The 24,594-nt window shown below is 43.5% G+C and overlaps 1 protein-coding gene across 2 annotated transcripts in view; it reads left to right on the top strand.

The window, feature by feature from the left end:
* The first annotated feature begins 10,277 nt into the window (after window positions 1-10,277).
* The window catches only part of CCDC88C (coiled-coil domain containing 88C), a 107,497-nt gene continuing 93,180 nt past the window's right edge, over window positions 10,278-24,594 (top strand). For both annotated transcript variants that reach the window (XM_074868615.1, XM_074868614.1), the window contains exons 1-3: window positions 10,278-10,756; window positions 10,863-10,963; window positions 19,219-19,327. In XM_074868615.1, coding sequence (XP_074724716.1) covers window positions 10,697-10,756; window positions 10,863-10,963; window positions 19,219-19,327 — 270 coding nt within the window. In that variant the 5' untranslated portion in view covers window positions 10,278-10,696. The remainder of the gene's footprint in view (window positions 10,757-10,862; window positions 10,964-19,218; window positions 19,328-24,594) is intronic.

Genomic DNA, 24,594 nt, shown 5'->3' with positions numbered 1-24,594 from the left:
AGTCCAGAAAGGAGACAGGGCATGTGGGCATGTTGCAGATACAGCAAAACCTGTGGAAGAGCTTGTAATGCCTGCCTTCAACCATAGCCATAATTTAAAGTCTGTTATTCATGTGAGGGAGGCATAACTTACTATATTTTCATAGGTGGCGAGCTTGTATCTCAATTTAATATTGTTCTAGTTGCAATCACATTCATTGGAGCATGTAAATCTTGTGGGGTTTTTATAGTAATTAAAATAATAAAACTATTCAAAGCTGAAATGAAACCCTGTGGACTGCTGGAAAAAAGGCAATTAAAAAAAGTGAGGGGGGAGATGTAGTCTTGTGGATGCCAGTTGTATTTATGAACAATGTAAAAATAATACATAAGCTAGTGGATAATATATATGTATAAAAAAAGGCAGGTAGAATGCTACTCGCAAATGATTGAAATAGCTGCTGGTTTACAACGTTTTCAGATGTATGCTGGCAGCCTAACTGTGCACCGCTGCATCTCCCGGAGATGTAAGGCATCAGCCTGTCTCAGAACTTCTCCAAAATGGCTCCATGTGAACAACTTTTTGTGGTTTAAATTGAGACCTGGAAATTATTAGGTACAGGGTGGAATTATGCTCACAAAAATGTGCATCTGTAGTATTGACTGGGGATGATTTGGGCTGAATAACGCTGATTTTGATACTCCACTTGTAAGCAACTTACATGCATAGATACCGTATGTGGGCTGCCCACCTAAAAGGGTTCAGAAGCATTCTGTGGTCGTGTGTATGACTGTTCGTTAGCATTGCTTCTGGAAGCAGGTGCATACCAGAGCCCTTACATTATGCTCATGAGTTTTCAGACAAGGCTAGTCTTTTCTCTTGTGTTTCAGATGTACACTTCAGTGACTGAAGTCTTGGAAATTTGATTTTAAAGTGTGCTTACCTCAATAAGGCTTATTTTAAACCTACTGATGTTGAGTGGCCTTTTACCATCCTCCTGGACCTTCACTCTGTCACTGAATTGGAGTTGAATGGTCAAGGATCCCCAAAGGAAGCTATGAGCGGGGATGTGCAATTTGTTGATCTCACCCTTCAGCAGGATTTGATCCATGTTGTGACTAAGGATGTGGAGGTAACTGGAAGCAGCTCTTGATGTACTGATTCACAGAAGTCTATGCTATCAACAATTAACGTTTGGGAGAAACCTTAAAAAAACCTACATTTTCAATCTGTCTCTACTTTTACACATCTGAAAATGGTGTTAAGTTAGATCATCTTATCCTGAAAAAAAACTTGTTTCCTCCCCATGGCTTCCCCACCTCCACAATTCCCCCAAAACAGAAGTGACTTCCTCTGCTGCCATCAGGTGGGGTTTTGTAGATTAGCCAGGAGAGCTGGAAGCTGCAATTCTTACTGAAGAAATAACTGCTGATTAAAACCAACAACAGAGCACAGCTTTTGGCATGTTTGAGTTGAGCCTCAAAATGGAAATAAATCTACTTCTTCAAGGTCTACATTACCTGCAGTTAAGAAACGAGGAAGATGTAAATGTTTGTTTTTCATGGACAGGAGAACTAAGGACCAAAGCTAATAATAGAGTAATACAAGTGTTTGTCTTCAGAAATTTTTATATGTGCGTGCTCTTTATTATAAAGCACCTTTCAAATTTTGTTAGTATTTATATAGCTAGCCATATCTTTATCTGAATATATAGGCACTATTTAATCTTTAAAGCATGTGTTCCTTTGGAACCAAGTATGGAGATGCATGTATTTTGTTCGACCAGTTGTGTTGTGGGATTTATTTTTTGATACAATTGTCCAGGGCCATACAGATGTTCTGCACAGCAGAGAATAACCACAGTCCTCACTGGTCACTGTTACGAACAGGACTACAGGTGGAACCTCTCAAGTACCCACCTAGCTGACCTTTGGACTTTCCTCTTGCTCAGTTTGGTGAATAAGATGAGCTTTCTATATTTGGACATTCAAAAGAAGACCTCCCCGTACAGTGAGGTGCCTGACACCAGTGACCTAAGCTAGACTCAAGCCTGTAGGATCTGAACTCCACACATTTAGTATGTTTAATTTTCCTGACTGAATGGTATCTAATTCATGTTAATCGTGTAATAAGGAAGAGCTACACTTGCATGACATGTTTGCATGCAAATCTATCTTGACAGCTCTTTAGTTAGGAGATATGTGACTGTGGCTACATGGTATGTGATGTGATATCTGAAGAAAATGGCTGTGGTAGTTGTGTAGTTTGTTATGAGCTGTCTTTTGCAGCGTGTTGCTAATATGAGGGTGCTTGATTGTAACCCCAGGGAAAAACACATTCCTGCCTCATAACCTGGCAGCACGAGGTGCCAGATGAAGTGCCTGAGGGCTTTATGGGGAACACACTTCAGCACCTTGTCCCTGAGCACAGCTTGGGTCAAGTTCTACCCAAGTCAATGCCCAAGTATAATTTTTGACACCTAATAACTGTATTGCTCTTTCACCTTTTGAGACAGACTCAGAGTTCAAGCTGGGAGGGAGACCACTTGCATAGCAGTAGTGTAAGGGAGAAGCAAGGTGCCAGTCTTTGGCAATCCAGCGGCAAGAGGCGAGTCATTTTGATACCTGCGGCCATATCTCCTTTTGATATCCAAAAACGGGATAGGCCTTCTCCTGATGTCGCTATCAAAGTTAGGAATAATCAGAGCATCAAGTTTGCATGCTAGACCTGGAACAACAGGCTAGTTAGAGCATCTCCATCAAAGGACAAATCACCTTTGTATTGTCAGGCAGTTATGCCCCTATACCATGAGCTGACAATGTTGTAATAGACTGCAAGATCTCCTGGTTCTTATCATAAACATCGGAACAGCAGCAGAAATTCTACAGAGATTTGTGTGGGTGTTTATTTTGATTATATCATCCCTAATGAGATTACTAGAAATACTCCCCTTTTCAGTGTGCCGCAAGCCTCAGTGGATTCTTACAAATTTCATTCATCTTGCAGTTTACCTTCATAGTGAAGCAATATGACTCAAATTCAGGATTGCTGTTAATTTCATCATTTTAAGGAAAAATTAAATACATGCCTAAATATATGGATCCTCTTAAAGGGATCAATTATTTCAGGAATGAAGGCTATCTACTTAGAGTTCTGCAAGTGTAGTTACAAATTTCCATAGACTGTGGGAAATGATCTCTCTTTTCTGTATGGAAAAGATCGGCAGGCTACTGGTGATGAATAAAAAGTAGCTGAAGAAAGCCAGGTGGTTGCCAGAGTGCCCTTGGGAAGCCTCTTGTAGAACTCTGAAAACAGCCAGCTACAGACGGCTGTGATGGCTATTAAAATCCAGAATACCAAAAGACACCCAAGGTAGGAGATGCCACATTCAGCACATTATAACTGAGGGCATAAAACTGCTCACCAGAACTGCAAAACTCTTACTCCACAAGACCTGAATTTGTAGTTTACTGAGACCTTTGGGGAGTCCTTACAGTTACCTGCTCCAAATGTAAAAGCAAGCTTCAGCTTGCCTCTCCTTCTCCAGAGCCATACCTGGCAATCTGAGAAACTTTGCCAGCTAGGTGTGTGATGCTGACAGCTAAACCATTCACATCACCACCTCATCTATTTCTAGCCATTATCCAGACATTTGAAAGGTACTCTACCATATCACAGCATAGCCCACCTCTTTATTACTGGTTGGTTGATAGACCTTTCCCACTGAGCGTCAAGGCTTCCTCTACTGCAGTAATAATACACTATGGCTGTTTTAGGGTGCTGCTGATACCAAAATGTGTCTGGCAGCTTGCAGTATCCTACTGGCCTTTGTAAAATATTAGTAAAGTATGGCTAGATGGCTGATGTAGATCAAATATGACAGTGTGTACAGTGTAGTGAATACAATCACTACAACACGTGTCTGATCTTCTCTCTGTGCTTTTGGACACCCCAGCTCCTACTACATCAAATAGTGAGACAACTGAGTTGTGCTGATTGATAATCTGCCTACAGGTCTTGTGTCAGACTGTGAGGACAGGCAGGAGGTGTGTATAGCCAGGGAAGAGAATGGCTTTTGAATAGTAGCATCACCAAAATAAGAGTCCTTGTATGCTCTACAGTGAGTTTACAGTCACTATACTATCTGTGAAACACCGGTGTCACAACGCAAGTAACAATTATCTCAAGCATTTGTAATTGAAAAATAATCTCACTTCTAAGAGAGTCAAGCCCGTGATTGATTTAAAGTCAGTTTCTGTTCACACTGACCTTCTCTTTTGCATAATTCAACTAGAATCAAAGCCACCTTCTCTGTTTCTGCACATTAAGTCAGTGCATATGGTACATAACCACTGATCACCAATTTTTACCATACTCTTGTAAAACAGCTATCTCTAACCCCTTCTTTGGGGTTATCACTCGACAAACCTTAGTTTTGTGCCTTCTGTCACAATGCCTCAAAACTGGAGTCTTTAATTTTGTTAGTTCCTCAAATTCTTAAAATTCTTCCTGTGTCAGTCTGACTCTTGCACACAGAAGAGAATCTGGCTGCTGTTTGAGCAGGTAGCATGGACACACATTTCTCTATTCCCCACGTTGTTCACTGTTCCAAGAAAAGGCTCTCTTGGTAGATACGAGGTGGTGGTCCCAGTCCGACTGTCATCTACCTCCCTGCTGAGGCTCTGTTAACTTCTCCTCCTTGGTGTGTCTTCCTTGCATGAGTTTATGCTTTTCTTCAACTCTAACCAGTCTAAGTGCTTTCCAAAGCCACTTATAAAATCTTTGGTTGTACTTGCCTGTTATTTTTACCTGTTCCCCAGTGCCACCAGTATAGATATCGATACACTCTCATATAACTAAAATGCCAAAGCAGCAGTCTGAAGAATGAACAATTCCCCAGAGCACTGGATCTTCAGAATCACATTCTGGTTTTATAAGGACATTTGCTAGTGATGACTGTTAGGAATTGATATTTTCAAGTCATCAGTATTAAATCTTTAATATGATCAAAAGATGATCCATGCGATACATTTTAGTTTTTTCTATACTTCCCTTTTTCCCTTTAGAGGGGCCAGTATCAGTCCCTAGTGTGGTCCTATTGGTTCTTCTACTCATGATTCTCAGTTAACGCTGCTGGTGTAGTTCTTCTTTTACCTCCTGCCAAAGAGAGAGAAACTGAGGCATGGCAATCATCTGCCTCTTACATTCTGTGCCTCTATGAGAACCCAACCTTTTGAACAACGTCCCCAAGCCTTTACACAATTATTTCAGTCCTTGCCTCTTCAGTAATCACCTGCTCAACAGCCCCTACCATGCCTTTAAAACCTAGGAGACACTTTCCTCTCTCTGCTGCCGCTTCAAATGAAGTCTTTCCCCATTTGCTGGACATGTAGTTCCCACACTCCCATACCTAAGCTCACCGCTTTAGATCACCGCAACCATTCTTTGTTTCTAGCACCTCTTTAGCTTTTGAGTCTAACTTAAATGAGTTTGTTTTCTTTTTCCTTCAGGCTCATGAGCATTTCTCCACTGCTGTGGCACTCATTGCTTCTCTGAAGGGTTCAAGTCAAGGAGGTTATGCCATCGTTCCTGTGTTTGCCTGGGATATGAGTACTTTCAAGTTCATGCAAAAAGCCATAAACCACTGCTGCCCCTTCATCTTCTCCCCATATCTTTTGCTCAGTATTAACTTTATTATTTGCCTCATGTATTTGACTCTGTGTCTATTTTCTACGGACTCAGATGTTTATGAGGTATTCTCCCCAAACTCCCTCTTCTTGTATTTTAGATTCTGTATTATGTTAATCTTGTCAGGAGCCTACACAGCTGACTTAAATTTCAGCACTGAATGAACATCCTGCCCTGTATCAAAGGTTAATGCTAGGTTTTCTGGGAGTTTCTCTCTAAATGTTTTCTTGCAGATACCAGCCACGGAGACTCTGTAAATCACCCACATCCCCCGCCTCCCGACACACATTCAGATTGATCTAAGGCACATAAGGAAATAATTCTGGGGTTTTGTTTGTGTTTTGGTAGGACATATAGTTTTGTTTCTTTTCATAGTTCACATAGTTTCATATAGTTTTGTTTATTTTCATTCAAATTTCTCTAACACAGTTTCTTTACCACCTTTGTCCAAACAAAATGAACAATACTGAAAAAAGCATTTCTGAATTAGATGTTGTGAGGAGCAAAGCTATTTTCTGGCTACCTTCTTTTTTTCCTGGCACCCATTGTTTACAACTCCAGAGTCTAAAGTAAACTTGCTTCACAGCTGAGAAGTTGGTTGATGAACAGTAGAGTCATATTTACAAGAAAACTGCTTAACGACAGTCCCAAGCAAAGGAGGAGAAAAAGCCCTTTCCTGATTACCATGAGTTTAACTCCTGTATTGTAACCTCGTGAATTCTGTTATTCCCATCCCTCAGCGACTTACACTTCAGACAGCAGATGAATGGTGGAGCTTTGTTGATGGTTGTAATCGTTGCTAGGGGACAGTCTGAGGGAGGTGAATCATGCCATTTACAGTCAGCCTAAAGGAACATTTGGAAATGCTTGAGCTTAGAAATTTCCTTCTGTGGTCTGTGTTGCTGAGAGTCGGGTGCTTTGTGGCTGTGGGGAGTGCTTTAGAAATCTACCATGATAACGGAGGCATTAAACATCCTGGTATCTTCAGTTGCTTATACCTTTTTATGTGTTTTAAATTGTTGTTCTTGTGTTTCTTCTTTAATAATTATGTTTTTAGTTAAAAGCTGACCATGTGTTAATGGTATCAAAAGAAAGTTTTTGCAAATCACATTAAAATTAAATACTACAAATTTTCATCATTTCTTTACTGTAAGAAGCATGTTTTCCAAATGCAATTGCATGTACCTGTCTGGATATGAACTTTCTTCAATACATTCACAGACATTTATTTTCCTGGACATATTCACGAGCATTTATTTTATTTTGTCTGCTGTGGGAAGGCAGCAGCTTCAGGTAACACCAGAAATAAGCACGTTACCTGAGTAACGTCACCTAGATAGCTGAGGTTTTACAAGTTGCATCTTTGGTGAAGCATGAGGTGGGTAAATGAAAGCGCTCATACTATAAATGCCAAGTCACAGGTCGGAGAGAACACAGAGGAAGCAGTACACAACCTAGCTGGGGCTGACAGGTTGGACACAGAATTACCGAGAAGAAAAAAATCCAATGTACGCAGTTTGGGAGTCTAATAGCTAGGGTATGGTTTTTGCCCAAGGCAGGCAGTCTGGCCTCCTCGAGTCCTGCCCTGTGTGCCCAAGACTGAGCTTGGCAGGGCTCCAGGGCAAGCCTGGTCTTGTTCCTCTCCAGGTCAGCAGGGTTTTACCGACACGTAGCGTGCTTGTGTGGGCAGCTTTAAGTCTGCGGCTCAAGAGAGCACTCAGACGGGGGACCTTAGAAGGCTCACGGGTTCGGCAATGCTCAGCGTGCCTCCACTGCCCTTCAGCGCTTCAGCTGAGGGCTGGAGACCCTCGCAGCACTCCCATTCCCCCTTGTCGGGCGTGCTGAAGGAGTTTAACAGTATTTGACATACTACATCAGGGGTACCGCTCCTCCAAACAAGAAACATGTTATTTCCTACTGTTGTTTTGCTTTCAGCACCGGTGGTCAGCACGGAGCCCGGCCCCACCCCCAGCCCGGAGCCGGCGCGCCCCGCTCCCGCCCTCAGGGCGGCACGCGCCGCCAGCGCCGCCGGCCGCCACCGCCAGGGGGCGCCCGGCCCCCGCCCGCCGAGCAGCGGAGCCCGCGGCCGCGGCCCCAGCCCAGAGCCCGAGCCCGAGCCCGTCCCACCCCGCTCCTGCATCTCCAGCACCCGCTGTGCTGCTGCTAGAGGCCGAATAGTCCTTGTAACACACGCGGTACCCTTGAGTAACCTGTGAGCATCTGGCACCTAACAGCATCCCCAGGAAGATTTCCTGGATAAGAAGTTTAGTTACTAGAACTGTGCTCCACGACGTGCCTTCCCTTTCAACTATCTGTATTCTGCCTTCTCTGAAGGGAACCACATATTTTTCAAATATTAACTTCTTTTTCTTTTGACTCTATTGATTAACGTTCTCTGTTGTAAGTCCTGCAGTAGCAGCTTTAAAATCTTGTTTAGTGACATCTGTTCACAAAACAGGAGATCATAAGGCTTCAAGTATAGCAGTCCGTATCTCTGAAGTGTTGAGAAATTATTAACCATTCTTCTTTTTCTCTCCACACCTGATCAAGGGCTGTTATGCTCAGAAACATGCCTATTTCTCCTTCCAACTACAACAGGTGGTTTCCTTGCCAGTCTTCCTTCTTTCCAGGTTCAGGCTCGCACAACAAAGGGTTAATTTAACAATTTGTACCCTCCTGGTACATCCTCTCAAGAAACCTGGAGTTAAGCTGGAGCTGTACTGGCTTGTAAACAAGTGGCAGTTCCCATGGGCCAGGTCTGGCCAGCCACCAGGCGTTACCCTTCCTTGGTCTACAGGTTTGAGGATTAAAAATAAATCGCATGCCTCACACAGTGTGTTCACCAGCTAATTTAGGGCCATTCCCGTGTAATAATGGGATTCCTCGAAACGCAAACCTGCAGCCGACGGCCGGGGCCACTCTAGATTTCTTTAATGAGGAGCCAGGCGGAACCCCCGCGGGACCGACCCCACGGGGGCACCGTGAGGACGGGCGGGGCGGCCGACGGGAGCCGCCCTCCGCGGGCCGAGCCGGGCGGCGGCGAGGGGGGGCGAGCTGGCAAGTTTCGCTTTCCGCTTTGTCCAAGTCCGACAGCAGCAAACACAAAGCCTGAGCTCGCTCATGTATCGGCGAGTGATGCTACCACCAAGTGCAGGGTCCTCGGTACGTACCGGGCTGCCGAAAACAAGGATCCTCATGAGGGAAATCATTAAATCCGATCTTTAGCGGGACAAACAGCCCACTGCAATGAACACCAGTGTCTATCATTTGGTGATTGATTGCTTGCAAACGGCTCAGGTCCCTCAGGCAAAACAACAGATGTCCCTCCCTCAGCCGATACACAGACACACATGTACCCACCTCCCTTTCCAGAAATATGTATGGAAGATTAAAAGATTAATAATAAACTGAATTTCAGATATGGTTTGCCTGTGTAAAATCCAAAATAAATGTTGAAACTTTAGTATGATTAAAGAAGAACTAGGCAAAAGGCATTAAGAAGTAGCTGATGCAAAGGCAATAGCAGAGATAAAAGACGGCATCTGTGAAAAATAGAGCAAGCCACCAAACGTGAAACCTAGCAAAAGCAAACCTCACCATCCAACACCACGCATGTAACGGCTCGACTTTATGACTGAATCATATTTTCTCAAAATCTGAGACTGGGATAAATAAAGCAGGAATCATCCGGATTACCTAGGATTATTTTTTTTTCCTAACTAAAGATAGAATACATTCTGTCCCCGCAGGAAAATAATTCCCACGCTGGGTGGCAGAGCCGCCCCGCCGCAGCGGCTGCGGGAGCCGGGGCCGCGCCGGGCCGGGCACACGGCGCCCCGGGGCAGCGCTGCCCGGCAGCCTCGGCACCCCCGGCCCGGCCAAACCCGAGCGGCGGCACGCTGCGCCGCACTGCGAACTCGCACGCAACAGGCTGTGCCGCTCATGTTCCCTCCAAGTTTTCCTTTTTAGTTTTTTGTGCTGCAATAAGGGGCTTACACTGCACGTTTGGAGGCACCCCTAAAGAAGCTGTTCCCGCGTGCCCGAGTACTTTATGGGTAGCTTCGTGCTTAAAAACCAGAAACTTTAAAACTGCGCACTAGCGTTCCGCACCTGCCTTGCTCCCCAGCAGAGGCGGGCGTAGCGCGCCTCGCAGCTCCAAGCAACGGGCGCAGGCGGGTGCGCTGGTACAACCGCCACGGCACGGTCACGGAGCCGCCCACACCGCGGGGCCCCACATCGCCTCGGCTCAAGCGGGGGAGCGAGGCCGCCCCTCCCTCCCGCCGCTGCCGCCACCACAGAGGGGCGGACAGACGCCGCCGCTGCCCCTCCCGGAGGCTTTCGGCCGGGGGATGCGGCGGGCGGGGGCAGTCGCTCCCGGGAGGCGCAACGGACGGGCGAAGCCGGCACGGGCAGCTCGCCCCGGCGTCGCCTCGCGGCCCGCCCCCGCCCTCCCCCGCGGCCGCCTAGAGCGCCGCCCATTGGCCGGCGCTGACCCTCTCCGCGCCTCTCATTCGTGGTGGGTCGTGCCCGTCACGGCGCGGCCGCGGCTCGGGTCTAATTGCTGGGGCAAGGGCGCGCCCCACCACAGGTAGTGCCGCGGCGGCGGCGGCCGGAGCGAGGCTGAGGGGCTGCGGGGCTGCGCCGCCGCTCGCAGCTGTTCGGGGCCGCCCCGCGGGAGCTTCGCGCCTTTGGCGCCGGCCTCGGGGCGGGGGGGTTCGCTGTGGGCGGCTGTGCTCCTTCCAGCCCTTCTCCCGGCGTCCTGCCTGAGCAGCCCCTCCTGTGGCCGCGGGGCGAGCTCGGCGGGGCAAGACCCGCCTGTTGCTGCCGGGAGGAGGGACTGCAGCGGCGGCGGGCGGCCCCGCGTCTCCCCCCGGCGCGGGGGCGGGGGAGCGATGAGCCGCGCATTGTTTCCCCTGTAGGCAGCGCCCGGCGGGCAGCGGGGCGGCGGGCTATGGGCTCCGCGCCTTTGTCTCCCGAGTGAGCCGGCTCCGCTCCCGCAGCCTCCCGCCGCCAGCCGGGCCCCGGCGACATGGACGTGACCGTCTCCGAGCTCCTGGAGCTCTTCCTGCAGAGCCCCTTAGTGACCTGGGTGAGCGAGGGGGGCGGCGGGGCGGCCCCGGCCCACCGGGGGCGCAGGGGGGGGGGGCTGGGCCCTCCCGCCATCCCCCCAACCCCGCTGTCCTTCCTCCCGGCAGGTGAAAACCTTCGGGGCCCTGGAGAGCGGGGACGAGGACAGTCTCGGCGTCTACATGGACTTGGTGGATGGCGTCGTCCTGAATAAAATTATGCTGCAAATGTGAGTGGTAGCCCGGCGCTGAGCGGGACCGGGCGCGGGTGGCATCGGGGCTGCCGGGGGAGAGGTCGCTTCTCTGGGTGCAGCGTGTCCCTCTGGAGCCGGGCTGCGCCCTCCCGGCTGCCACCGGGCGGCTCTGGCAGCGGACAGGCTGGAAGGGCCGCGTGTAGGGCGAAAGCACGGACTTTGCGTGGGTTTTTTTTCCTTCTGGTTGCTCTTTGAAATTAACAAAAACAAGGGGAAAAAAATCAAATGAATCCAGTCCTATAAAATCTACTTTAATATTTTTCTAGGGTGTTTTCTGGGTGGTATGTATTTTTTGCTTTTTTGGTTTTTTTTTTCTAAAAAATTACTTTTTCTCAGTTGTTCATATATGCTTTAGGGGGAGGTATGTGGCAGTACAAATAAGGAAATGAAAGTACTTTATCATACAAAACTTTACTGGGAGGGTTTAATCTGAAGTGTGTCTACTCTCATGTAAACTTTGATATTAAATACATAATTCAGGGGGAAAAAACAATTTCAGTGACGGCTCTTTCAGGCAGCACTGTAAGGATATGTCTTCAGGAATCTTATAAATAAGTTAAAAGAGCAAACACTGAAAATACTGTAACATTGAAGTGAATTGTTGATAGAACTTGCACATTTTTTTAACCACATCCTTTCCTGTTGCTTGTCTGCTGCATGCAGATCCTGACTTCTGTCTTTGTATTTGCTTTTAAATATTCTGAAATGTGTCTGATAAAGAGTTTGTAGGGACAAGTATTTGACTTTCAGGGGAGGAGACTTTGGAAATCGCTCAGTTTTGGCACTGCACTTTTAAGTGAATGAAATCAGTTGAAGCTCAACCAGTGACTTGCAATGTTAGGCCAAGGCCAAGCACTTAAAGGAATTCATATTAGAATCTTCTAAGTGAAATTCTTGAAAAGTAACTGAAAAAGTCTGACAACCCATGCCCTACCTACTCAAGTTGGCAAGTTTTGTTATCTTCTGGTACCTGGCTGCTTCATCTGAGAAGGTAATCAAATTTTCTTCTGGCTTGATGGTACTAACAGTGGCAATTGTGAGCTGGACCTTAGTGAAGCTTGTGAAGTTTCATGATTCAGAACAGAATCCAGATCACTCAGCCCGATTGGGGATAATGAACTAGTAATGTAAAATGTTAGCTGGGATGGACACCTGATTTAAAGAGAAAACAATTTCCAGCATTTCTCAAGGAGTAATTACACTGTAAAAATAGAACTTTCTGCAAATTAGAGCCTTGAGTATGAGCGTTCAGATCTAGACTTGTAGTTTTCCAAGTTGTGGGAAATTGGATTTTGATTTATGACCGTTGTGTTTGGCACAGAGGTGATCAAGGAACGGCAGCACTTGAGTCTGCTGCAGGTTTAACTAACTAAACTATTACTGTTATCTAATCTGTGAAAGAATCTTATTTCAAAACAAGAAAAATTAATACTTAGTCACTCTGAATTTTGTTATTAAATAGGCTGAAGTTATGTGGCTTTTGAATGACTGTGGCATTCTTACGAGTGATGTATTTTAGAAGTGCTTTATCGGGTGATGTATGCAAACAAATATTTTGTAGTTGGCCACTGAAATATGTCTAAGGAGACATAAAATTGTTAAAGTCTGTGGAGCAACTTAACAGCCCTCTGGGGGCAAGGAGTGAACAACAGGTTTTCATTGAAATAAGGAAGATAAACATATAGACTGACGGTGTGCAGTGACACTAATTCGCATTTGGTTGGATATTATGCATCTGTGAGAAATCCCTGTCGTGTTTACTTGCCTTAAGCAGTCAGGAAAACAAGTTTCTTTCTTGTATAAAACATCTCTGTCAGCAGTGTCTCAGAAAATGTAAGTGGGGGAAGCACAAGCAGTGTGAAGTAGGAAACTGTCCCATTATTCACAAACAGGGTTTTTTTTCCCCCTTTTGAGGCAGCTTTGGCAGTGCTTCCAATGGTGTCTAAGGAGCTTGAAACCAAGAGCTTTTCTACTCAGGGCCCAAGACTGTTTAGGTTAGGAAGGATTGTGGTTGTATTTATGTATCCCAACCCAGAAAGACGCTCAGGAGAGGTGCTGACCTTCACTTTTTTCCTGACTTAACCTTTAGAAATTGCAATGCAATTACTGCTTGCCTGTAAATCAGGAAAGCCTTGCAAGGCGTGTTTCTGCCCCACAAAGCTTTCAGAGTAGAAAAATAAATGTGTGTTTTAAAGTGCTTGCTCACTAGTTTTTCAAGTCCTGGTCCCTGAAGATGACTTTCAGTGCTTTGCTCGAGATTTCTTCCTGATGAAATTGTATTAATGAGGGCTTTTGATAAATCTGCTAGAATTTGATACACTGTGCCGTGGTAGTGTTGATTGCCTGAAAGCACAGATGCATGGAGCGGGTGTAGCAGAGTGAAAGAGCTGGGCTCCTGATGTGGATAGCTGTCACCTTACTTGTGTGTGTTATTTCACTTTTATTTTTTTAGGTTAAATATCCTGCTTGCCTGCTTACTGGAACACAAATAACACAGGCCCATGAGCTTGCATCTAAACACCAGGTGTGATGCAGTACTTTGCTGCAGATCAACAGGTTTCTTTCAGTAACGATTTCAAAAGCCAAATTCTTGGGAATTTCATTATTAAAAATAAAACATTTTCATCCTGCAGCTAAGCAGATTTTAAGTTTAATTGATGGCCACCTGTTGAGTGGAGATTGCTGAGTGAAAGTAAGGCTTTAGCTGTTTGAGGCATGAGTGGGCTGTATGAGTTCAGTCAGCCTCTAGTATCTGTTGTAATAGGTTGGATTTTGCCCAAATGCTCTCTGGCAACTTAGAGTGGGTGGAGAAGATCCTGACTGCTTGATGTTGTGGTGGCAACGTTTTTTAGGCGGTGGGTTCATATCAGCAAGGCAGCTGTGTCACTAGAATATGTAACATCTATCGCTTTTCCTGCCTGCCAAGTCCCCACTGGCTGTGGAACAGGAGGTGAAAGTAGGGCTGTGCCTTCGCTCCATCCTCTTCAGAAATGAACTGCCCCCAGGCATGCTAGCCCTGCATAAACTGTAGTTTGCTCAGGCACAGCAAATGTAGCCATGGTGCAAGGGCAGAGGAAGGGAACCTGGCCTGGTTTAGGCAGATTCTGGCCACAATGTGGTCGGTAGGTAACCAGCTGCTGGTCTTTACTGGTGATCCCTAACAAAGAAGACCCTTTTAAAAAGAGAGTTGTGGGGATTGCTTAGTTCTCAGTAGTGGTGCCTAGCTGCTTAATGAGTTAAATCTAATAGGAAGAGACAGCAGTGTTTGGTTTCCCCACTTATATTTTAAAACAAGACAAATTTTTTTTCAAGTCATTTTGCTGTAAATGAGTGGTTTCCTTTTCCTGTGCTCTGTCCAAGTGTATACCCCAACCTGATCATGCATGAAGGACACGTTGAGTTTTGCAGGCTTACAGTACTGACTGAATACTCTGCATACAAAAATGTTTGTTGATCTTCAAAGTAGAAGTGCTGTGTCCTGAGCTTCTGTGTTTCTGGTGGATTTATGTATATCGGGTTAATGAGCTTCTCTGTGGACAAATTTTAAAGAACTTTTGTTCAGATGGCTGTGTGTCACTTCCTGGTGTGAAACTAGCACATGGTGACACTGCATAGACTGCCTTTGGTGTTACAATTGCAGCTGTGTCATAATGTCTACAAGCATAAGCAAATATTTGCCCTGTTTAACTTGTTATAGAAAGTTTTATTTGGGGTTTGGAGTGGGGGTTTACACATGCAGGCACATAAACACATAAGTGTTTTCATATGAACTTGTTCTATTTTTTCTAATTGATAGTAGATTCTGCTTTTCTGCTAACATTTAGCGAACAGAAATGTGTATTGGGAATATGGCTGATAAAACTACTTTTATTAAAACCGCATAATAAAGATGCACAATAGTAGTTTTTTTCCTTTCAATTGCAGCTGTCATGGTTTGTGGTACTGTCAATCTGTCATCTTTAATTTAGATCATGTGACAGGAACAGCCACATCGTGAGTGCCTGCTTCTTGTGGTTTGTAGCAAATGGCATTAATACCGGAAGGTTGAAGATGTGCATCCTTTAATTTAAAAATCTCATTTAGAGGTGCATTTTTCTACCATTTTCCAGGCAAATTAGAAACCCTGCCCGGCTTAGTGGCGTCATCTCACTTGATGATAGAGGAAGAAGTTGGATGATAGGAGAATTAGACTGGTCCAAGAGTGTTGTATTTTCAGTTAGTTACCTGCAGAGCAAAGTGCTGTGGGGTGCTGGGCACACTGGGCACAGTTGGTTCCTTCTGGAGTCTCATAACCCTTGGGCCCAGCTTCTGGGCTTCCTCCTTACTCATCAAAATTACTTGTCAGAAATTGCTTGAATGGGATTGTCATTTTGAATTTTAAAAATGAATTTTTTTTTTTACTTTCATTAATTGGTGGCTTAAGGGGTTGCATCTTCAAGCACTTGTGCTGCTGGCCCCATGCCTGCTGAACTTATCACTTGGTCTCTGTCTCCTGGCCCTTCCCTTCCTCTGTGCTCCTGTAAAAGTCATGAAGGTGTATAAACCAGAGAACTTCTTTAGAATGTTTGGTTTTATACTAAGGTTTGAGACTTTCATTCTGTTTATTTGGCTTGGGTGTTTTTTACTGGTTTGTGAAGTACCTCCTTTAGTCACACTGCCTCAGTCTTACTTGGATAACTTTCTTGATCTTGAGGAGTAGGTGGTTTTTTAAAAAAAGAGAATTGTAATTTTCATTATATTTGTATGTAAGGGCAAGACCAAACATCAAAGGGCTGAAAAAACATCTCATTGAGGTTGTGTTCAGGGATTTTTTGGATACATTCAGACAGGAATTTGTTTGGGTTACCTGGTTAGTGTTGCAAGAAATCTTTAATTTTCAATAGGATCCTTGGAAAGAGTTGTTCTGTAAAATTCTTCATAAACAAGTTTCACCAACCAAACAAGTGCTATAATGTGCAGAGTGTGGTACCAACAGCTCTGTTTTCTCTAGGGTAGAAATGTCTTTAAAGGCAAAATTTGCCTCTTGTGGTGTAATTTTACTCGGGTGCTTTTTTTCCTCAAGATCTCTGCTTCCCCTTCCTTCTTTTCCCTGCTGTAGATCAGGCTGCTCAGGTTGTAGTGTTTGGAGTTCCTCAGTCTCTCTAGGTTTTTAGCCTTTTTCTTTCACTTCTCTTGAGATCGGTAAGCATGTGTGCCTGTGGGTTTTCTGGAGGCTCGCTCCTTCCCTGAGCACTGGTCACCTTAGGCCTGCGCAGTGATGGGGTGTTGCCCCATTCCCCTGCAGCAAGGCCTGCCCACGTCTGGGCTGCTCTCCACTCCCCTTCGGAGAGGAGGCACCGGGTGGGTCTGGATCTGCTCCTGCAGCAGGAGGCCCATTTGCTGCCACTCCTGGCTCCTCTGTCTCACTCCTTCCACATCCTCTGAGATGTCTCAGGAGCTGGGTGAGTATCATGGAGTAGGCAGCAGCAGCAGTATAGTGTGACACGGTTATTCTAGGCAGAGGAAAGAAAATATATTCTTTCTGAATAAACATGTGCCTCGCACCCTTGATTCTTCTAAGTGTTCATGTCCATGATTATTAGGTCAAAAGATGTTTTGCCAACTGGATAAAACTGAGCTTACCTGGTAAATGGAAAAGAATAAATCTTTTTTTTTTTTTCTGGAACCTCCCACTGCCTCCAAGAGCAACTTTCTGCAGCTCCTCCAAGTTCTCGGCTGTGGAGCTAGGACAGCTGTAGTTAGTACTCGAGCTGATCTGGTCCAGGATTAAGAAAAAAAAAAAGATGGTAACGAAGAAGAAATGTGATACTGCTTGTTGAGACAGAATTTAGTTTTCACCATGGAGACAATAAGCCCTGTGGTAGTTCAAAGCTATGCTGGTCTTTCACGTCTTGTGCAAAGGGTCCTCTCTGAAGTGAGCTGTGGTGCTGGATGAAGTTAGTTACACAACACGTTCAGAAATCCAAACTGTCACTTTTTTGACCTACATTCTGTTTTCAGAAAAGCTTTTAACTTGTCTGTGAGGAGGAGGAGGCAGGACTGTCAGAGTGACACTGTGTGCTGTGGCTTGGCTTCACGTTAAGAGGACCCTGAGGTCAGTGGCATTAAGGGCTCTTGGGGCAACCAATTACCATTAATGAAGATGATAGGATAAAACCTCCAGAATTGCTTCTGAGGGCCTGATCCTGTCAATGCTTATGTTCTTGTAACAGATGACTAGATCCACTGTGCCAAAGGATGAGCAGGTCTTGTATTGGGAGGAGTTGTTCTGTGTCTTATGTGCTTTTGAAAACCTCATCCAAGTCCTGCAGTTACACTGCCTACAGCTGTTGAAGAAATTGCCTCTCCTTTGCTGTGGCCAGTGGGTGTGTTTTGTGGATTTTTGCCCTATTTTGTGCAGTTTTGGGAAGGGTTGTGGAGTAGTATTCTGCTATACAGCCAAAGCTTTCTCTTCCTGGCCACAGACTGGGGTCACTGCCAGGCAGTGGCATGGCAGTGTGCTGCCTACATGAGCTTTCACATGGAAATGAGAACTGTAGGCTGACCCTTCTGTTTAGCCAGCTTCTCTTTACTGTGTGTTGCTTCCCTTTTAGCTTCCTAGTTTGTTGTCGTGACCTTGCCTAAAAAGGCTAAGCATCCAGCTTCCTTCAGGATCCAGATGCTCAGTACTGAAAGCAAGGTACTCTCTGAGTTCAAGCCCAGGAGCCAATTAAATTTCTCCGACTTGCTGTGTTGCTGAAGTCCCATACTGTCAAACTGTGTATGAGTATGGCTTCTGTGCTTCTGTATCTGAGCATCAGTAAAATGTAATACTTATTACAGATTTTACTTTAAAAGCTTGTTAGCTGCCTCTCTGTTTTCTTTTTTCATAATTTGTTACAGTGCCAATTGGTATACAAAATCGTTTGCTGCTGTAAGGGCTTTATAGGGTCTTGCTAGTTTATGCCAGTGTCAGTTTTGGTCATCTGTACTTAGGTTTGCTTGAACCCTGGTATATAAACACTGTGTCTGTTATCTGCTGCCAAGGCAGTTTTCTCTCATCTCTGGAATATCTATGTATTCTGTCGTATTTATACACATAGCACTGCTTTAACTAGAGAGGTGCTTTGGGATGGCTGTGTGTTTAAAAAAAAAAAAAAAAAGCTCTTTGACATACTTGTGTAAACTTTGGCAGATATATTTTAAAAATAAATATTGGATCAGTTCCTCTTTTATTTCCTTGTCAATGCCTGAGTTCAATATTTGGCTCAGGAAGAGCTGTGAATGGCTTAATTAACAGCCAAAGCAGAGCTCTGGGAGGCAGGTGTTTGGATTGTGTAGGAGTTTGCTGATAAGAGTATTGGAGAGGAAATGCATGGCTTTGATCTATGGTACTGGCAGATAAAGGTTTTCAGGTTCCTTTTTTTGCAATGTGTTAGGGTGTACACAGAGAATCTGAAGGTGCACATTCATATTATTTGCAGCTTTTTTCCTGTGTTTTATTTTTTTATTTTAGAAATAAAATTGCTTCAGGTACACTTTTGATTTCTTTTCCTTTAAAATCAAACAAAAACTTCAGGTTTCTTTCCCTAAAATTTTTCCACCAACTTTTTTTCGTCTTGCTTATATCTCTACCATGTTTATATTTTGTTTATATCTTGAAGCCCTGTAGAATTAGAATCCAGTAGAGATGTTTTTTTGTGATACAGTGGGTATATGAGAGAGACCTAGTTAGATGATATGGGTGTAATAAAAGTGCAGTACTCTTTTTTTTTTTTTTTACTTCAGTATATAATGTATCTGAATTTTGCAGTTTTCACAGTGATCATTGATTGAACGCTAACAGCATTCTCTTGTCATAAAACTCCAAACTGAAAGAAGGCATGGTAGTCTTTCCTAGGTTTACCTTTATTTAAATAAGGTAAAGCCCTTATCAGAGTCTGCTTTGATCTAGTATGCACAAACTAAATATGCTCTTTTCTTTGGGGAAATACAAATAAGGAGGGAAGCTGCCCTGAACTGCTGTGTAGGTTAACCTAAAGTAGGTTACTTTGTGGCACATAGGAAGATTTCCAATTTATACATAGGTGCAAAGGTAATGAGCTTATTCTATCATGAATTAATGTATATGTATCCTGTCAGTGCATTTAATGGGTTAATTAAGGGTTTTCCTAATGGTGCATTATTGAGATGCTAAGTCTTAGCACTGAATAAACTATAATACTTTATTTTCTTTTTTTTTCTTTTAATAGAGATCCTCGACCAACCAACCAACGTGTCAACAAGCATGTAAATAATGACACCTATCTTCGGGTTCAAAACCTGACTATCTTAGTCAGAAACATTAAGACTTACTATCAGGTGAGAGTTCTGCTCATTGATCTGTGGTGATTGCTATAACATTTCAGCTAGTGCAGGGGCTGATGGCTCAAAAAGAAGCTTGCTACAGAAAGTGGAGAGGAAATGGAGAGGAAATTGTGTTTGTGTAAAAGTACTTTCAGCCATGCTTTCCTTATGAAGCAATACAGCTACCTTCTCTATCCCTCAAGGCCAGAGGCTGCTTCCTTGCTCCCCTCTTTTTTTCTAAAGAAGAAATTGTGCTTGAAAGCTGTGATAGCAGTTGGAGATACATGTAGTAAAAAGGATCCTCTGGTGGGGTTGTGGGGGGTGTATATGTGAAGGGATTTGCTGAAATTGGAATAATATTTTTGGGTATAGAACTTGTTTAAAACAAGTAACATTCTCTTAAAGGGGCTGCCAGCAAATAAATTGTTATGAAGAAATGTCTTTAGTGCTAGAATATAAACCTCAAATTGATATACTATTAGGAAAAATAAATCTGTGATTATCTTGTATGTAGACTTCTTATGCTGCGTACCTGTTCTTAGGTGTTAAAGCAGTTGTTTATTCTGAACTTCTCTAAGATATTTAAGTGCAAATTCTCACAAATAGTGACCATCAGTGTTCCTCTGCTATAATAGTGCTGCCCCAAAACCAGGGTGGTGACAGCTGAGCACTTTTGCACTTTAGATACATGTTGGATGCTGCTGGAAAGCCATAGGAGTGAATTCAGTTACTCTAAATAGAATTTCTGTATACACACTGTTGTGTATATTTAGACTTCTTAGTGAGAGGGGTAACTGTTCTGCTGTTTCCTTTTACACATCTTTTGCCAGATTTGAATGCTGTGCAGTATAAACCAGGCTGAAAGCACTGAGGACTGCTAAAATGCTCCTCTGCATAAGTGTCTCAATCATATAATAGAGAAAACAACTAAACTGCAGGAGTTGATGTCAGTGTGTTCATCCTCGACTCTTCATCTTTTCTGTACAAAGCCAATACACAGTCTCTTCCATATGTCTTCAAAATACAGGAGAGATGTATTACTTAAATACAGTAGTGCCTTTTGATGCCCTTCTTTTCCAGAACTTGCCTACTGCTATTCCATGTTATTGCCACTACTTTGTTCTCTGCTTCTGGACTTGATTAGTGATGTGTAAAAGAGAGAGGGACTTCTGAAAAAGTCAGTTGAGGTGGATGACTCATCTGTGCAAGTTCCAGCAGCCTGCTAGAAAAATTAAGCGTGTAACTCAGGTTTGAGATGATGTAGGAGAATATCATGTATTTCTGAAGACAGTTGACCTGTGTCTTGATTGTTGAGAACTGGAGATGCTGATGCAGTGTGGTGTCATTCCTGAGACTTGTGATTTTGAAGGGGAAATTCCATTTGGTCATAACTAGAGGCTGAAGGTTTTTTTGGTTTCTGTTACCCACTGAACAGTGTAAATGTTTATGGAGTCTAGAAGCAAAAAGGACTATGTTTAAGGACAGGGACAGGACTAGTCTTTCTTGCTCTTTCCTCACCCCCACAAGATTTACAGTCTGAGGGTCTGGTTATTCAGGTGTTGAAACTCTAAAGCTTTTTATTCATGTGAGTTCTTTGCCTTGAAGCTGATAATCTGACCTCTTCTAAGAGTACCTGAAGAGAGAGGAAGAGTCAGGAAAGAAAAGTGATTCAGAATCATGTGAGATGTTGCTTGGTGTCTTGTTGAGGTAGCTGTTGAGCTGTGTAATCATAATCCAGTAAAGCTAGCAACAACTAAAATAGGTTAAGACACAGAATTTTCAATGGGAAACAGTAGTTGAGGCTTGCAGTAGCAAGCATAACAGGGATATTCCTGTTGTAGTCCAGAAATGAAGTACTATGGATCTTGCTCACTGAAGACTATATATACGGTATGTAGACAAAGCAGTTGAGAGAGCCAATCATTCTTTGCATTTGGTCCTGAAAATGTGTAATTACAACAAAGTAATAACAACAAATGTAAACAACAAAAACATTTTTTTGTGTGATAACATTATATAAGAAACTTATTTGTCCTCGTCACAATCACATCTTCAGGACAAATCCAAGGTCTTGATGCTAATCTGAGATTCCCTTTCATGTGGTAGTGTGCAGCCTTTAACTCTCCATAGTCTGGGAGGAATTAAGGCTATCCATGCTATAGCTGAGCTCTGTGTGTGATTGATGCCGAGTATAACGTTGCATCTGTAGTAATGTCTCTGTTAGATATTTGGATAGTTTCTTGTGTTTTACTTCAGCATCTGATATAAGTAGCTTTTAGTAGTTTTTTTCAACATGCAACTACATGGATGCTTTGGAATATATTAAATATTGTTAGGCCTCTTCTCTCCTGAATGTTAGAGATTTTTTTTTTAAATAGGTTGAAGTTTTGGGCATTGTCTGAAGTAGTGTTAATACATTATCTTCAGTTAAAATGAGGGTAGTGTCTTAGTAACTGAAAATATGCAATCAAATCTGATTGCAGGCTGGAGGAATTGGAGAAGTTCCTGACAAGCAATAGGAACATGAATCTGCTGTTTCCTCAAGAGAAACAGAAGCTCTAAAAATACAGTGTTGGCCTTGACATTTTACATTCCCTTTCACTTAATGGAACCAAGTCAAGTTTATGACGTAGTTACTGAATTTGGTCAACCAGGTCACCTAGAAAGAGGAAAATGCCACCTCATGCTTTATTGGAAGACATTGATAGCTATGAAAGAGTACTTGCCCCTCTCTGCACTGGGCAGGAAGTGATCAAGAGTATGATGTGAATTCATGGTACTGCAAACTGTATTTGAGGAAGGCGACGTATGTGTCTGCTAAAATTAACTCTGATATTCAAAAGCTAGTTGACAGATCATATAATTGTCTAGCATGTCTGTATCTAATAGCGGATTTCTTGTATATTTATGTAGCTAATGTCTTTGTTGAAGTAAAAGTCTCATTAATGCAGATGATATTAATTCAGGAAACAGGGACAGGTCTAATCCAGAAGTGTGAATCCAGGTAGTCTCTGCAGTGTTGAGGCCTTCCTAATATCTTAGGCTGAGGGTCTCTGCTGGGAATGACTATGAACAAACAAGGTTTTTGGTGGAATTTGGCTTTGATTTGAGCCATAAAGATCAGTTCCTATCTGTGCTTCAGCAGGTGTAACTTGGGAGGGGTAAATGCAATGGAGAAGCCTTTTTCCAGTTCAAATAACATCTCATTTTTAGAAGTTTGCTAACTGAATTTGTTCGTTAAAGAACTTTCTGAAGAGCTGCCTTCTCACAACTTTTAGCTGCATAAAACTGCATTGCTGATGGCTACTAGGAAAAACATTATGACAAGACTCTTAAAATCAAGGATTTGGTGTTTGTTTTTTTTTTAATTGCGTATGTAACATTTGTTATGGGTGGTAGCAGGCAACATCTCTGGATTTCCCACTCTGAGCTGTTGCACCTTTGCAGGTCTGTTATTGGCTTGAGAGGCCCCTCTTTTGAAACCAGGCAAATGACTCATTTTGCTGTGGGATTTCATGAGCATTCAAGAGAATCTGTCATTAATTGCATTTAATAACTATTACAGCACTGGTTCACTGGAGAAATGGCTGGTCATAAAACTTCTGGAATTGGTGCCCTATCTTGGAAAAGGGCTGAGCATGGCAGAATGTATTCATTGCTCAGTGTGATTTTTATGTGTTTCTTCTTGCTCTGACTGAATTCAGACACTTGGCTGTCTTTAAACTGGAATTCAAAATGGTTTTGTAGGGAATAGTTTAGTACAGAGAGTTACAGGTTACTGTCTGTAACTGTGGTGAGGATGTTGATTAAAGGGGTCAATAGAGAACTGAGTGTATTGGAGAAGAGATACTCATCCACTTCTCACTGGTGCAGGTGTTGTGCATCCTGGTCAAAGGATGAAGTCTTTACCCCATGCTACAGCTAACCTATGTATATGGAATAGATTGACCTCCAGCTGTTGTCTGCTGCCTTGTGTTGATAACATAGTTGGGAATGTTGGTCCTTAAGCTGACACTGGCTAGCCCAGTACAACACAGATGAAATTATCTTGCTGTTACTGAGTTCTGCCTTCACTTTGAAATGCTTCTGTTGAGCTCCACTAAAGCTCATCTACTGGTCCAATTAAGTTGGTTTGAATATAGTTCAGCTGCGAGTACTGCAAGACTGAACTGTTTGGCTTCACTGAAATAAGCACTCCTGACCCTTGTTGACAGTGAGTTGTTATGGCCTTGTGCTGCTTTTCCAAATAGTGATTAATCCCAGCTGTGGCAACTATCTTCATAGTGGTGTGACACTGTCTCTCTGTTACTGAGAGAGTTTGTTGTCAATGTTTTTAAAAAAGACAACAAAAAAAGGAACAAAACCCCCCTTAGGCTGCAATGACCTGTGCAAGAGCTATGATTGTTGCTGGTTCTGTCACTTCTGATGATGGAAGAAAGCTAGAAAATCTGAGGGCCATTGGCCTTTCCCTTTGCCATGCTGTGGGGAATATTTAAATCCTGTAAGTGTTGGTACTTGAAGTGTCCATGTAAGAGCAGCTGCCCTGATGTCTGTAACACTTGGACAGTATGCTCAGACCTAGAGAGTTTTGGAAGAGACCTAAGGCAGGCTGGCAGGGGAAGCTTGAAGTGGATTTGTCCTTCCTCTGCTCATGTGTAAACCCTTGGATTTAGGGTTTTTTCTAAGGAACTAAAAATCACTTTGATATCAGTTTATAAAAACCCTAAAATTATGAAAGGATCTGTTTTGATGTCAGCTAGTTTCCTAAACTTCAAAAATACCAGTAATCACTCCAACAGTATATACTTCACTCCAGCGAAAATTCATACCACTTAAATGAAAAACTTGAGGTTGATAGAAGAAAAAAAGATTCTGATCATCCTTTGGCTAGTCCCTGCATGGTTATTATGGTCACATCTGGAGTACGTGGATGAGAAATGCTGTTGGAAGAAATGCTGCAATGTGGTCATGGCTGTATTTTTGTTGCCTGTACTTTCTGCAGTTGTGGCCACTAAATACCTAGCAGATTGCTTCATGTTTCTAAATAGGAAATATCTCTTCATTTAAAAAAAAAATCATACTGACAGTTCTGAAACCAGTTGTGACTGTGTGGCCTTGAAGCTTCAATAAGAAACTCATAACCCTTAGCATTTATGTTGAAGTGGGGATGTGGGGGAGTAAAGATGAAACTGTTTGCTGACTTTGTAGAGACACTATATCACAAATCCAATCCTGCTGTTTGTATCAGCCATATTAAAGGGAGTTAGCTGCCTGTGAGTTTG

Source organism: Strix uralensis, chromosome 4 (assembly GCF_047716275.1).
Source record: "Strix uralensis isolate ZFMK-TIS-50842 chromosome 4, bStrUra1, whole genome shotgun sequence".
In the NCBI taxonomy this organism is placed as follows: domain Eukaryota; kingdom Metazoa; phylum Chordata; class Aves; order Strigiformes; family Strigidae; genus Strix; species Strix uralensis.
Note: the sequence above shows the minus strand (reverse complement) of the source record. Positions and strands in the feature narration are given on the sequence as shown.